At 46.7% G+C, this 16,611-nt stretch overlaps 1 protein-coding gene across 1 annotated transcript in view; it reads left to right on the top strand.

Moving 5' to 3' along the window:
- The window catches only part of Vwa3b (von Willebrand factor A domain containing 3B), a 180,197-nt gene that overhangs the window by 21,738 nt on the left and 141,848 nt on the right, over nucleotides 1-16,611 (top strand). The window contains 2 exon segments of the mRNA XM_059281386.1: nucleotides 474-643; nucleotides 3,588-3,703. Coding sequence (XP_059137369.1) covers nucleotides 474-643; nucleotides 3,588-3,703 — 286 coding nt within the window.

Genomic DNA, 16,611 nt, shown 5'->3' with positions numbered 1-16,611 from the left:
TGTGGCGAGAGCAGAGGATGAGCCAGCTGGGAATACACCCTCTCTTCTGCATCCTGCCTCAGATTGACAGTGGATGAGTTTGTGCTGTAGAGTTCTGGCACCACCGAGGAAGTGGATAATAATATGCTCCCTGTTCTCAGTGGCTGGCTGGGCCAAAACTTTCTTTTTTTCTTGAAAACTACCTTTCCTCTCCTGTCTATGTACCTGTGGGCCTGAGGCAGCAGCTCTTCTCAAATCTGCCGACTATATTCTTTGTGTAGCTCCCGAGGACCGCCGCCACTGTGAAGAGATCTTGAGTGATTCCCTTGCTGGCCTCGCCTCTCAACATCATTGCAGGACACCGAGCGTAACTTCTGTTCTTTCTGCCCTCTCTTTTTGGCAGCAATTAGAAAATGTGTTGCTGATGAGTCTAGTGCAAGGCTGTGTGTACAGCAGGCCGATAAGCTGTCATCATTGGTGCCTCTGTCTTGCAGATCGAAGCCATTTACTACTTTGTGGTGGGGGATGTTCCGGAGGAGTCCCAGGAGCTGCTTCTCCAGAGGATTTTGGAGATCCCATATCCAGTTTGCACAGTGTCCTTCAACGCCAAGGGAGAAGAAACCGTAGCTTTCTTAAAAAAGCTGAGCACCAAGACCCACAGCAGGTAGGCAGAATATGGACTCAGGAGGGCCCGAGCGTGGGTGGCCCGCTTACAATCTAGATGCTTATCCAGTATGTCCTTGTGTACAGTCTCCATGGTTTGTGTACACTTTTCTTTATCATACATCAATCCAGGTCTTCTGTTTTGACGTCTTGCAGTCTTTCAGACTGGAGAGACTGCCCTCTCAGTCAGCTAATTCCTAGAGACAGTAAGTATTGCCTGGAGGTTACAGGCTCTCACGCTCAGGCCAGTTATCACCCCAGGGCCAGACACTGGACAACTGGAGATAGCTCCACACCCTATTGCTCACTGCATATTGGTCACATCAGCCAATCTTTTGTTGAACATAGAGGTTATTGCATATTAAAGAAGCGGGAATTGTTAGTGATATTGAGGCCTGGACTTAGCCTTTATTGGCATCAAAGACAAGCTGGAAATACATATTTTCACCCACCATTTTGCCTAATAGAGTTGGTGGAAATGCTGTTCCTTGACCACAGCTGTAGGAATCCTGACTTTCCATGTCTGAAGAGGGTCAGGACTCTTCATGTGCAACAAGACCTTCGAGAATCTGAGCTCACCAACCCAGAAACTCTGTAAACACTTGGAAATCACCAGGCATAAGATTTTGACCCAGGGATTCTGAGTATCCCCAAATACATAAAAGGGGGCTGCTCATCCACTTTCTCCAGGGTAGAGAGAAAGACAGCTGGCAGGATTCCCTCTCTGCCTGGTCCTTGCCTCCCATCTCCTGGGGAACTTTCTCTAGGAGGTTCAGCGCTCAGGAAGCAACATGTCACAGGCAATGCTGATTCAGCTACCGGCTTTCAGATCATCCACTGCAGGGTGGTGGGTTTGCATAAAATAGTCAGTGGAGGAGTGCCCTCCTCTGCGTGCTCTGGACCCTCACAAGGGAGTCCTGTGCACAGCCCTCAGTGCTTCTGCCTAAGGTAGTGTGGGCTCAGACACACCATGCCTTCTGCTGTTCCTTTGTGCTCAGGGATTCCGGGCCCAGCTAGAGGGCAGAGCATACCCAACTGGGAACAGCCTGCCTTTCTGGTTTTAGCTTGCTGGCTGCCTAGGCCATGGGGCTCTCCACTGGCCTCTGATTCCCCACCGACACAGTATCCAAGGCTGTGTTCGTGTGGAGCCCCCAGTGTGGGGGTGGGTGCTGTGGTGTAAGCAGTACTCTCCAAAGAGCCTTTCATAATTGCGTCTCACCCCGTTAGAGGAACTTCCGCCCTGCTCTCTTCTCTAATCTGGAGAAGAGATTAGAGAGTGGAAAGTTCTAGATATCCAAGGCTTTGGCACTCAGGGTTCAGGGTCTGCCAGGACAGACCTCACCCCCCCCCCCCACTTTGCCCTGTCAAGTGGTCACCAAAGGAAGAGAACTGGCCATTTCTGCTCTGGAAAGTGCCTACAGGAGGCAGGCATAGGCAGGCTGGGTGCCCCGGCCTCAGGGCCACAGGGATGAGGATGTCTTGGTCGTTGCTACCAAGTCACTGTGCCAGTCTCAGCTGAAGCTCTTTAGGAAAATGGCAGTCTTGACATAATCCAGGAGGCCCCGACACTGTCCCCACTTTTGTTCACTTATCTGTCCACTCCCAGTGGTCCAGCAGGATTCCCTGAGTTGCGTCAGCAGTGACAAGCAGAGGCTGATCTCTGAGTACCACCTGAGTCTTCCTTCGTGAATCATACGCTGAGGGAGTCCTAGCACTGACTTTCTGGGTGACAGGAGTGCAATCTAGGGGCTGAGGATGTAGCTCAGGGTGCCTGACTGGTGTGCATGAGGGCCTGTGATCCAGCTGCAGCACTGCACAGAAGGCAGAGAAAGAGAGAAAGAGAGAGGTTAGCCCATCACCTTGCCCCGCACCAACAGCCGCAAGCTTTACCGTGCACATGAATCCTCCGGGGATCTTGTTAAAGTCATGTTCTGACTCAGCAGGTCCAGGCAGGAGCCTGGGATCACAGATCTCTCACCAGCTCCCGGGCGACACTGCTGCCGTTCCTGGGACCACACTTGGAGCTGGCAGGCCCTCAAAACTTGCCCACACAGGAATTCTTTTCATTAGCTCTTAAGCTCAAAGCCTGGGGCAGTATGTGTTTGCTGAGTTACAGTTGACTGAGGTCGCTCAGCAACAGGCAAATTAGTCAAGGCTGTCTGTACCCCCGACTTTCAATGCTGAGCCAGTTGATGCTAATGGCTGCTAGTGGGGTCCCCCATTTGGTGCCTGGGCCATCAAAACTGTGTTAATGTGATGGAGACTTAGAGACAAAATAGCACTATCATTTCCTAGGCTCAACAAATACCATTTGGTTGAGCTAATTAATATAATGAGAAGCCACACCACCACCTAAAATCCCAAGCCATTCTTGTGTGTGTGCATGGGGCTGTGTATGGAGGCCAGAGTCAATGTTGGACATTTTCCCTAGTCACTTGCCACCTTGTTTTCTGAGGCAGGGCTTCTCACTGAACTTGAAGATCACTGATTCACTTAGGCTGGCTGGCCAGCAAGCTCCAGGAGTCTGTCTGTCTATATCTCATCAGGGCCGGGATCATAGATGTGTGCTGCAACCCTAGCTTCATATGTGGGTGCTGGGGATCCAAACCCAGGTCCCCATGCTTGCTCAACAAACTGAACTGAGCTGTCTCCTCTGCCTGGCTTTGGATTGTGGGAGTTGACAAGATAAGGTATAGGGAAATCAGAGAAGATGGTTAAGGTAAAGAGACTTGGCATTGGGTGTAGAGTTGTCCACCTGTAGTCCCAGCTACTTGGGAGATAGAGGCAGGAGGATTGCTTGATCCTAGAATTTTAGGGCAGCATAGTGAGACCCAATCTTGAGAAAACAAAACAAACAAAACCCAGATTTGGAGCACCAAAGACAGCAAATTGACTGAGAGAGTTGATAGGCATGTGCCTAATATAGAACACCTTTCATGTTTCAGATTCCACGCCTTTGCCGAGAGGACAGAGTGTCTAGAATTCTCTGCATTTTCCACCGAGGATGTTGACAGTTCAATGACTTGGAATTCAAGGAAACTGAAAGGGAGACTCCCGCCAGGTATCTGGAATCCTGAAGGAGCAGTATCACTTGTAATCTTAATCATTTCAAGTGGTCTGCAGTACAGTTTGCCAATAAAGGACCAAGTAGGGACCACCCATATTTTTTGCATTATTTCTGTGGTACCAGGGTGCACCCAGTGGAATTTCATAGTGAGTTGGTCTATCTAGAAACTGCTTTAAATGTGTCATTCACAATTTCTAAGAGATGTGTCCCTAGCCATGCTATTACTGGTTAGGTCTAAGGTAGGCAGAGGCACCCTCTTGCCTGGGCTAAGCTGGGATCCCTGCACTTCTCAGGATAGTGCTCTGTGTTTCTTGGAATGGAAGCTGTACTTGCAGCAGGAACCTGCCCTTGTGAGGGTCAAGGCAAAACAGGGACTTTTATGGAGGCTGAGGGAACCTCATTTTTCATTCAGGAATGTGGCCTAGTGAATGAGATCACAAATCAGGGAGAAAGAGAGCTATGATTCAGAAAGCCAGTAATGGAATTATACTCAGAAAGCCAAGAGATGGGAATTCCTTTGGGCTGATGAAATGGTGAAATGCCAGACACTGAGTAAAGACAGGGAAGGAAGGTCCTGTCTGATTATTCCATGACACAGCCCAGCATGGTACCTAACTATTTGGAAACTGTTGTGGTTTGAATGGGATGTCCCCCATATCCTCAGGTGTTTAGATACTTGGTCCCCAACTGGTGATGGTGTTTGGAGAGGCCTAGGAGTTGTGGCCTTGCTTGGAAGTATGTCACTTGGGGTGAGCTTTGAGGTTTAAAAGCCTCCCACCAACCCACTTCACTCTTCCTGCTTCCTGCTTACAGTTTCAGATGTGAACTCTTTCCGGGCAGTGGTGGCGCACACCTTTAATCCCAGGGAGGCAGAGGCAGGCGGATCTCTGTGAGTTCAAGGCCAGCCTGGTCTACAGAGTGAGATCCAGGACAGCTAGGGTTGTTACACAGAGAAAACTTGTCTTGAAAAACCAGAAAAAAAAAGATGTGAACTCTTAGCCTGCTGCTCCCATCACCATGCCTGCCTGCTTCCAGCTTCCCCACCATGATGATGATGAACTCTTATCCCTCTGAAAGTCTACTCCCAAATAAACCCTGTCTTCTGTAAGTTGCCTAAGTCATGGTGCTTTACCACAACAGCAGAAAAAATAACTCAGACAGAAGCCTAAGAGAGCCAGTGCCTGCCTCCACCCTCCTGCTCAACTGTAGTTACCAAACAGGCTTCTAGGTTCAGTACAAGGCAAACACAACTCCTTGGGTCCGGGGGAGAAGCTGAAGAGTCCTTGCTTTGCTTAACAGCGTTGCCAAGGCTCAGAGGAGGAGGACGTTCACATCATCATTTGGGCTGTGAGATGGAGAAAATGGCGGGATGTCGGGTCAGAAAGCCCGGACCTGACACACGTTTTGCATATTCAAATTCTTCATGTCCCAGAGAGTGTCATAGCCGGGGAGAGATTTCAGTAGAGCATTGCTCTAGGTAACTGATACATATTTCTGATCATGAAGTGGGCATGTCCAGAGGATTTGAGAAAATGATTGGTGCTTCACTGTGCTGACTAGTCTTTTGTCAATTTGACACAAGTGAGATCATTCGGGAAGATGGGACACCAGCTGAGGACTTGCCTGCCCCATACTCCTGGCCTGCAGGCAAGACTGTGGAGTATTTTGTTCAATTAATGATTGATGTGGGAGGGTCTGCATACTGTGGACAATGCCACCCCTGGGCATGTGGTTCTGGGTTGTATAAGAAAACACGTTGAGCAAGCCATGGGGCGGGGGGGGGGGGGGGCGCAAGCCAGTAGGCAGTTTTCCTCTATGGCCTCTGCATTAGTTCTTGCCTGGAGTTCCTCCCCTGACTTCCCTTCATATGGTGGACTAAGCTCTAAAGAGGAAGTAAACCCTTTTCCCCGTCCCCAAGCTGTTTTTGGTCATGGCATTTCTCACAGCAACAGAAATCCAGCCAGTTGGGGGTTCGGTCAGGGTGGAGAACAGGAGCTGTCGCCAGCATCCCCAAGGCTTGTCAACTGTTACAAATGGGACTTGATTTTGACCTGTGCATTCTCTGGGGTCCTAGTCTGTTTGCTGCTGCTGCTGCTGCGGCACTGGGATACCTGAATAATTTATAAAGGATGGAGATGTATTTGGCTCATGGTTCCCAGAGCTGAGAAATCTAAGAGCATGTAGCTGGCATGGAGAAAGATCTTTTATGCTGCATGCTCCCAGGGAAGAAGATGGAAAGGCAAACAGGGGAGAAGCTTGCTTTCATATCAAATCCATCCTCACAGTGACTAACCCATGCCCACAATAATGCCATTTACTCATTCATGAGGGTGGAGTCCTTTTGGCCTGGCCACCTCTTAGCAAGTCCCACCTCCCAGTTCTGTTGCTCTGGGGAGTCACATACAAACCATAGCACCTGACATCTGGTGACAAAGGAAACATCTGTCCACGTAGCTAGCATTTCCACAGCTACCATCTTCTCAGCCGTGGAAACAGACAACTTACAGTATGGATAAAAAATATTTTCTAGCCGGGTGGTGGTGGCGCACGCCTTTAATCCCAGCACTCGGGAGGCAGAGCCAGGCGGATCTCTGTGAGTTCGAGGCCAGCCTGGACTACCAAGTGAGTCCCGGGAAAGGCGCAAAGCTACACAGAGAAACCCTGTCTCGAAAAACCAAAAAAAAAAAAAAAAAAAAAATTTTCTAAGAATAAAGTGTTTGGCATGCCTTCATTTTAGTGATCATGTGTTCCAAATTTGGGAGGGAGGTGTAAGGTCCTACACGTTCGATCTTGTCTATCTGTCACAATGCCCCAGAAATGCCAGCGTTTCAAAGTTGACTTCTTCCCACTCAAAAACTGCCCAGAAATCTTGGACGGATGATTTTGGTTTAGAAAATGTGTGGTTTCCGATTTCACCTGGGCTCCAGGAGCAGCTCTCCAATCTTTGTTGTTGTTGTTGTTGTTATTGTTGTTCCTTACCACACCAGCCGCTACAAGAATTTAGCGGTTCTCGGTCTCCCGAACCTCCAACAGGGTGGTGGTGTCTGACTCCTTAGGAGATAATTTTATCTTCACTGGGGAGAAAGCAGCCTTTCGAGGGAACATTTAGACAAGCACGACTTAGAGAACTCACTTGCCAGTCTGAAAGTGCCAGGTGTTACTGACTTTGAATTCTACATACTTGGTTGTTAAAGTCTGGTTCTTCTCCTTGCTCTACCCCAGTGCAGAAACAAAACAAAAACAAGATGAAAGAACCACTCCGAAGCCAAGATAAAGAATAGTTTGTAAATTATAGTATATATATATATATATATATATATATATATATATATATATATAATATATGTGTGTGTGTTTATATATACATATATGCATATATTATGATACACATATATGACACACAGACATAATACCAATATCTTTAAGTGTATAGTTCAGCTTTATTAGGAATATTCACTTTCTGAGCAGCTGTCTCAGTTACTCAGCTCCCAAACTCTGTCTTTTCTAATGGAAACTCTGCACCTAATGAAACACTGAATTTCTCATGTCTTATTTGGTTTGTGCCTCTGTAACAAAGCGTCAGAGCCTGGATGTTCATAAGGAACAGAAATTGATTTCTTTTTTTTTTTTTTTTTTTTTTTTTGGTTTTTCGAGACAGGGTTTCTCTGTGTAGCTTTGTGCCTCTCCTGGAACTCACTTGGTAGCCCAGGCTGGCCTCGAACTCACAGAGATCCGCCTGGCTCTGCCTCCCGAGTGCTGGGATGAAATTGATTTCTTATAGTTGTGGAGGCTGAGCAAGCTGAGATCAAGGTGTCTCGTGAACTTCCAAGCTGATTGCTGTTGCTGCCTCCTCCAGAGGGGACGTGGGTTGTGTCTTCACTTGGCTGAAGAGACGAAAGGTCAGGAAGCAGCCAACAGAGCTCTCTTCAGTGCCCCCCCTTTCTTTAAAAAGTATTTTATTGCATTGTGTGTGTGTGTGTGTGTGTGTGTGTGTGTGTGTGTGTGTGTACACCTGTGCCACAGTGTGCATCTGGAGGTAAAAAGACAAATTGCAGGAGTGGGTTTTTGCCTTCCACCAGGTGGGCCCTGGGTAGCAAATTAAGTCCTCAGGCTTGGTGGCCATCTCCACTGCCCTAGGAAGAGCGCTACTCCATTTGCAGGGGAAGAGCCCTCATGACATAATAATTTCCCCAAAGCTCTCACCTCCACTTACACTATCACATTGGAGTGTTAGGTTTCACCATAAGAGCTTAGGACATACACTTAAATCATGTCACCCCCATCCCTTGGTAGCATGGGTTCTGTGATGGACTATTTTTTTCTTTTCACTTAGCATGATGTCATCCCTCTCCTTTAAAAGAACAGTATTTTTTTCTAATGACTTTTATTAATTTTTTTTTGGACACAGAGAAATATCTTAGTTGGTAAAGTGCTTGCTGTACATGCCCGAAGACCCAACTTCAACTCCCAACACTCATATAAAAAAGTTGACTGTTGCTGGACACCTATAATTGCTGCGCCGAGGAGTTAGTTGTTGGAGGCAGGAGGGGCCCTGGAGCTTGCTGGCCTGCTAGCCTGGACAGTCAGCAAGCTCCAGGTCTCAAAAGATAAGATGAATAGCAACAGAGTGACTGAGGAAAACACCTAACATTGACCTCTGGCTTACACATTCACGTATAAAACCGAGGGGGTGGGGGGAAGAGGGAGAGAGAGAGACAGGGAGACAGAGAAACATAGACATACACAGACAGACAGACAGACAGACACACACACACATACACACAGAGAATTAAAATAATTCATGTGTATGTGTGGTGTATACTCATCTCTGTGTATGGATACACATTCCATGCCTGAACATCTTGCTCTAACACTCTCTTCTGGATCTCTTGAGACAGAGTCTTCTACTGAACCTAGAGCTTGCTGGTTTTTGATGAGGCTGCTTGGCCAGTAAGTCCCTGAAATCTCTCCTGTCTCCAGCCCTTCAGTGGTTGAGTTCCAGGCATTTTTGCCCACACCAGACTTTTATGTGGGTGTTGGTGATTTGAACTCAGTCTCCTCAGTCCTAAATTAACGTTTACTTGTCATTAAAAATAATTTAATTATAGCATTTTTATACATTCTTTGTTTTTGCTGATCCTACATTCCATGAGTCTCCTCCACTCCTGTTTCCCCTTTCTGGCAAGTTCCCCCTTCTTGTGATCCCCATATACACATACACAGACATATATAATAACTGCAAGTCCAGGATCTTCATGTAAGAGAAAACTCGAGTCTGGGCGACTTTACTTAATGCAATAATTCCAAGCTCCACCCATTCACTATTTTCTTGCCACTGCCATGATTTCATTTTCCTTTGTGGCTGAATGAAATGCCATCGTGTGTATGTGTCACATCTCACCTGTCTGTGGGCATGTCTTAGCTACTGTGAAGAGAGCAGTGATGAACAGAGATGTGCAAGCATTTCTGTGATGTGTTGAAATAGAGTCTTTGAGGTATAGACCCAGGAGGGATACAGCTGAGTCATATAGTGGTCCTGTTTTAAGTCCTTTGGAGAAAGTCCACATAGACTTCCATAGTGGCGACACCAGTTTATACCCCCACTCCCTTTCTCCATGCCCTCAACAGCATTTGATAGCATTTGTTTTCTTGATGATTGTCATTCTGACTGGGGTGTTTTAGTTTTGCCATTGAAGTAATGAAATACCATGACCAAAAGCAACTTGGGAAGAAAGGATTTATTTCACTCACGATTCCATGTAACAGTTCACCATCAAAAGCAGTGAGGACAGGAACAAACAGGGCAAGAACCTGGAGGCAGGAGCTGATGCAGAGGCCATGGAGGGATGCTGCTTACTGGCTTGCTCCCCATGGCTTGCTCAGCCTGTTTTCTTATAGAACCCAGGACCACTAACCCAGGATGGCAATACTCACATGGGCTATGCCCACCTCCATCAACCACAAGTGAAGAAAATGCCCTATAGCAGTGGTTCTCAACTTTCCTAATGCTGAGACCCTTTAATACAGTTCCTCATGTTATGGTGACCCCCCAACCATAAAATTATTTTTTGCTACTTTATAACTGTAATCCTGCTACATTACAATGAATCATAATGTAAATATCTATGTTTTCCAATGGCCTTAGGTGACCCCCCTGTGAAAGGGTCATTCTATCCCCAAGGGGGTTGCAACCCACAGATTGAGAACTGCTGCCCTATAGGCTTGCCTATTTTATGGAGGCATTTTCTTAATTGAAGTTCCCTCCTCTCAGATCATTATAGCTTGTGTCAAGTTGATATAAGACTATCCATCACATTGTGGTGAGATGGAATCTCAAAGTAGTTATAAATTTAGTTGAAGGGATAATAGTCATGGTGTGTGTGTGTGTGTGTGTGTGTGTGTGTGTGTGTGTGTGTGTGACATTTTGCTTATCCATCCATTGGCAATGACATGTGGGTTGCTTTTCTATTTTGGCTATTGTAAATTATGCTGCCATGAAATTGGGTTTACAAATATATTTTGACTCCCTGATGTTCATTATTTGGGATACATACCCCAAAGTGGGATTCCTGAATCATATATGGTAATTCTATTTGTAGTTTTTGAGGAGCTTCCCCACCGCTTTCCACAGAAGTGGTATTGTTGTGTATTCCTGCCAACAGTGTACAATTGTCCTGTGTCCTTGTGAACATTTGTTACTTTCTGTAATTTTGATAGTAGCCATCCTAATGGGTGTGAGATGGTGTCTCAGTGTGGTTTTGATATGCATTTCCCTGATGCTTAGTGATATTTAACATCTTTTCAGGAGTCTATTGAAAGAAATATAATATAGTATCTAAAACTTCCAAATGGATGCAAAGTATCCATGATGATCAAGTTAATGATCAAGCCCCCTTCTAGCCTGCTGGAAACTACTCTTAGCCATTGTGGGGGATCCTTTTGTGAGCCTTGGTCAGCGCTCAGAGATCCCTGGCAGTGCTTAGATGTTGAATTGCTTCAGAATAAGCCACCCCTAGATGGACCAATGAGAGGGCTCTCTGAAGAGAGTAGGAGCTTTCTCACCTATGGGCTGCAAGCCTGAGGTGGTCAGATGACAGTGCTGGATGCAGAGGAGGGAAGCCATGCTGTTGGGGCCTCTTGGCTCAGCACCAGTTTTACAAGATGAAACAGAACACTGTCCAACTTCAACTGACCACCCCGCCCACTGGGCAGGCTCCAGTATTAGGGTATGCAGAAAGGAGCTGCCCTAATGTCTTGGTTTTGTGGGTTGGGTTTCCTTTTTCAGAAAATTTGTTTCTTATTTTGTTTTTTTCCTGTAACGTGTGTCTTTTATTATGCCCTTGCTGTTATTTTTAGAATCAGCTATGGATTTTCATTCCTCTTAGATCTATGGAATTTTGATTGCATTTCTTAATGGTGCACTCTTGGAAATCTCTGGCTCTTGGCCCGGCGTGGTGGTGCACGGGGTCACCACCCAGGTGCATCTCTTCCGTAGCATGCATCCTTTCTTTTTCTCCCTTCTCTGCCCTCTTTTGTTGCGTTCAATGAATATTTCTTTTTCTATGCTTCCCAGATTTCTTTTGTTTAACGTTAGCACACAAAGTAACGGATCTCATTACGCTGTTGTCACACATATGTGGCACTGTACTTTGTTCCTATTCATCCATCCTGGCTCTCCACCCCCTTGCCAGTCTCCCTCCCTCCAGACGGTTCCCACTCTTGCTTTCAAGTCACAGGCATTCTATGGCCTCCTCTCCTTATCCTCCCCCTCCTCTTCTTCCTTTCACGGGTGCCTTTTCTATTTTCACATCCTACACACACACACACACACACACACACACACACACACACACACGCTCTATACATTTAAATACCTTCAGTATTTATCACTCTGAATCCAGCTGACTTTATTTATATATTTTACTTATATTAATGATCTCCATTTGTATCTATTGTCCTGAAATGTCATGATTTTTTTTTCTCCTTTTGATCAGAAGAAGCCACCCCAAGGTGTACAAATGAGGGGGATTCTCTGTAGAGAATGAAAACTTTCTCAGCCCACAGGCTGCAAGCCTGGTCAGAAGAGGGCGTTGGTATGGAAGGGCAGGCAGTCCCTAAGGGGACAATACAACTCCATTGTTGTATATGTACCACATTAGCTCTATCCATTCAACTGCAGATGGACATCTAGGCTGGTTCCATTTTCTGGCTATTGTGACTAGGGCAGCAGTGAATATGGATTTTCAAGTGTCTCTGAGGTGTGCTGGAATATACTTGAGACATGTGGTGAAGAACCAAAGCACCTCCATTTTAAGCAAGTCCCTAACCCCAGCTTGAAACAGGCCTGAGTTTCGAATTCTCAGAACTGCTGACATAGGAACTCAAAAGTACAAAGTCGGGATGTCTGGATGTCCATCTGGTAACAACTGATTAACCACTGAATGTCCCAATGCCAGAGATAGCCTATAAAAAGTTTGACAAACCGGTCAAACTGCAAAGTAAGAGAACACAGAAATTCTGGAAAGCCCCTAAAACTTGAGCCGATCAGAGTTGTACCCATACTGGAACCCTTAACTGATGTAACCTTGTGTTTTTTGTCTTTAAAAACCGAGCTTGCAGAGGGGCGGGCACCTCCTCTGGCCTCCGCTGGGTCGGTGTGCTTGACGAGGTCCCTGCTGTGGCTTGTACTGCTTTCAATAAACCTTGGTTTTGCATTTTGGAGAGTTCGTGTCTCTGGTGGTCTCTTTGGGGGTCTCATGATCAGAACATAACATTTGGGGGCTCTTCTGGGATCCTCAGAGACCCCGGAGGTTTACACTGGCCGATCGGATGAGTCTGCTCTGACCGTTAGTTGTCTTTGTTTCCCTGTTCCTCTTCTTGCTTTCTGATTCACTGCTGGCAGCACTCTGTTGAGAGGCTTTGCCTTGGCTGTCGCACTGGAAGAACGAACCTGGAAGAGCTGGGAGACTTCCCTCCTCCTCATCTAGGCGGGGGTCTCAAGTTTGAGACCCCACTGCCGGAGACCCGAGAGGGCCCCCCTTCTGTTTCTGAGAACTCTGGGGATGAGGAGACCCTGTTGGGCCAGCCCCTTCCCATCCGTACCGGTTTTTGGCATAATCGAGGCCCCTTCTCCAGACCTCTGATCACCCGAATCACTGATCCTCAGAACTCTGTTAAGGGCCCTTGTTCTTCTGTTTTGTCTGACTGTCTTGTTGATAAATATGAGTTCGAGGCCAGCCTTGTCTACAGAGTGAGATCTAGGACAGGCAGCAAAACTACACAGAGAAACCCTGTCTCGAAAAACCAAAAAACCAAAAACAACCCCCCCCAAAGGAGATTCCATTCCCAATAAACCCACTGTCATAAATTGAAAATATCATAAGTTGGGAACACATTTGATCTACCGGGCTGACCAGAAAACAGTCTAGGGACACAGTTCACTGTAGGGTGTTGAGTTCCTTTTATGATGGTGGGGCTGGCAGTGACCTGCAGCTCTCGCTGTCTGTTACTGCTTCATATCGAGACAGTCTGGCACCCGAAGGAAAAGATCCAAATTTCCGGACCAAAGTGCAGTTCCTACTCAATGAGCTTGACTTTTGCTGCCTAGGAAAGTTGGAAACTCAAACGTCAAACCATCCTAAGCCTGAGAATGCCTGTGCTGTACTGTTGAGTTCAGTGTCCATTATTTGGGAAGAGATGGGTTCCAGGCTCCTGGGAAGAGGGCAGGTTCCAGGCTCTGGGCAGTTCTCCTCTCAAGCAGAGCCCATAGGCACACACCTATGACGCCACAGTTACAACGTTCACTTCTACTTGAAGGAATTAGCATCGTGAATAGCAGCTATAATTTGTTGAATGGCAAACAACATTTTGAGTTTTGTAAATCCATTACCTCACTTTATACAGAGAAAATGTCCGTGGAAGGTGGGGGGGGGGCAAAATAATCATCCTCATTTTATAGAGAAATAATCTGAGATATATGAACAAGCACATTCCTCCTTGTTATTGTTTTTCCTTTTGAAACAGGATCTCAGGCTATCCTTGGCTACATTATCTACCTCAAAATAGCCTCAAAATCTAAATCCTTCTGCCTCAGCTTCCAGAGTGCTGGCTCTGCTCCAATCTTAAATGACATGAAATAATTGTGTTTCCTGTTTGCCTTTCTTGCCATTTTCTTGCTAACAACAACTTTGAGATGCCCCATCACTTTTAAACAGGTCTGGAGCAGATTAGTCATGTCACACAGTGACAGCAGACTAAAAACTAAACAACGGTATCTTTTATAAATCCAAAAGTTCCGTAGGTTTGGCATTTTAAAATGGTTCTTCAAAACACATTTCCAATGCTATAACCTGGCAAAGGCCGTTACCTGCAATGAGGTTTCAATTACATGGAAATGGTATGTGTGAATGGCCTAAGTCTTGCTTGGTCTGGTCATCTACTTCCTGTGGTTTCTGAGAGAGGCACCCACAGCATGGATGATGGCCAGGGGCAATATGGCCTTTTCTTCTCTTAGGAGCCTCTAACTCTAGTGCAGGGTCACCTGGTGACCCTGTGGGGGCACAGGACATTGGCAAAAGGCTAGAGCCAATCTGTGTTCAAGTCCTCCTCCATGTCCCTTTCTGAGCTGGAACTGGGCAGTGCTGCTCATGTGGGAGCAGGAGAGTTGAAAAGAAAGCCTCACCCACCTGATCTAGGTTTAATTAAATTATAACGAGTCATAAGAGGAGAATGTCTAAGCTAGATGGAAGGAATGTCCATTGCTGCCCCCTCCCAGCCAGTCATGTGACTTGTTCCCTTAGCACAGTCAGACCTCAGTTAATGTCACACACATAGGTCCCCCGACGTTCTGTCCACGTGCTCTGCTCGGCTTTTCTTCCTGCTAAGTTATCAGTAGCATCTGTAGCATTAGTGATGTTGTTTATTATCTGTCTTTCTGCTCGAGCGCATGAGCTCTGGTGGAACAGAGATCTTTGTTTTGCTCACTGTACAAGGCCTGGAACAATGGAATGAATGGGGATGTAAGGAGCCTAAATCCATTTGTTCTCTCTCTGTCTGTCTCTCTCCATCTCTATGTGTCTCAAAACCCCAACCAGAACCGCCTTTACAGGGGCCAGCTCAAGCAACCCGGAGCTGAAGGGGGGCCACTCTGCAGCCAGACACTACAGTGGTCCTGTCCCTCAGACCTGCCAGACCAGTGGATGCCGATGGGAATCAACCCTATCACTACTGGCCATTTGCAACCAGTGACCTGTACAACTGGCGTGTGCAGAGTGCCCTATTTTCCAAAAACCCCCAGGATTTAATTAACCTTTTAGAGACTCTTCTTTTCACCCACCAGCCCACCTATAATGATTGTGGTCAGCTTCTAAGCATCCTGTTCACCATGGAGGAGAGGAATAGAATCCTGGAGGCTGCCCGGAAATTGGTTCCGGGTCCCACGGGAGCTCCCACAACTGATCCAGTGACCATCAATGTTTATTTTCCTTCCACCTGTCCTGATTGGGACTATAACATGGCACAAGGTAAGGAGAGGCTCCACGTCTACCACCAGGCTCTGTTGGCAGGTCTCAAAGCATCTGCACAGAAGCCAACTAATATGGCTAGGGTCTATGATGTTAGGCAGGAGACAAATCAAAGTCCGGCTGTCTATCTGGAGCACCTGCTAGAGGCCTTCTGGCAATATATGCCATATGATATCTTGAGGCTGGGGAATCAGCTCAGATGATAATGTTTGCCTATATCAACCAGGCAGCTCCATTTTTTTAAAAAAAATTACAGTCGCTAAAAAAGATTAGGCAAAAAGAATCTTAGAAAGTCTTAGAAAATTAGTGGCAGTGGCAAAATAAGGTTTACCATAAGAGAGAGACAGATGAACAACAACAACAACGAAAAAGGCAAGAAAAAGAGAGGGTACAGAAGGAAGAAAAACGAGAAAAAAGACAGGAAAAAGTTTAGTGAGAATACTAGAACAACAGCAGATCAAGCATAGAGAAGAATTGAAAGAAATCCTCCTGGTGGTGGGAGTTGGACCCAACGGACCATCCCAGCATGAAACCAAGAGCCCCGGCCCAAGCCCAAGGTAGGAAAAAACCAATGTGCATATTGCATAGAAGAAGGACATTGGGTAAGAGAATGTCCCAAGAAGAGGGGGAGGATGCCCCCAACTACCCATGTACTCCCCATGGCCTTGGAGGAAGACAGTGACTAGGGGAGATGGGGCTCAGACCCCCTCCCTGAGCCTAGGGTAACACCGAGAGTGGAGGGGAATTAATAAGATTCATGGTGGATACAGGGGCAGAGAACTCCATCCCTCTGACACGGGGAGGAGGGGGAGAGGGGCATATCCACCAAGAAAACATGGGTACGGGGGCCACGGCACTAAACTCTATTCATGGACTACCCGAAGAACGGTGGACTTGAGAATGGGACGGGTAACCCATTCGTTTCTAGTAATGCCAGAGTGCCCCTACCCACTGCTGGGTCGAGACCTTTCATCAAAAATGAAAGCCCAGAGCCACTTCTCAGATGAAGGGGCTCAGTTATTCCACCAAAACGGGAAACCAATTCAGGTGCTGATGACTACTAGCCTGACTGAGGAATACAGACTTCACCAGAAACCTGCAGCTCCCAAGCCAGAAATAGAAAAATGGCTACAGGACTTTCCGCTAGCATGGGCAGAGACTGGGGATATGGGGTTGGTGAGACACAGGCCTCTGATATATGTGGAGGTCCGGGCCGATGCAGACCCAGTCAAAGTCTGCCAGTACCCCATGTCCTCAGAAGCAAAGAAAGGAATAAACCCCCACATAAGGAGGTTATTGGCATTTAGGGTCCTAAAACCAGTCCAGTCTGCCTGGAATACACCGCAGTTACTGGTCAAAAAGCCTCATACCAATGACAAC

Source organism: Peromyscus eremicus, chromosome 16_21 (assembly GCF_949786415.1).
Source record: "Peromyscus eremicus chromosome 16_21, PerEre_H2_v1, whole genome shotgun sequence".
Lineage (NCBI taxonomy): Eukaryota > Metazoa > Chordata > Mammalia > Rodentia > Cricetidae > Peromyscus > Peromyscus eremicus.
This window is presented reverse-complemented; position numbering and strand designations above follow the sequence as displayed.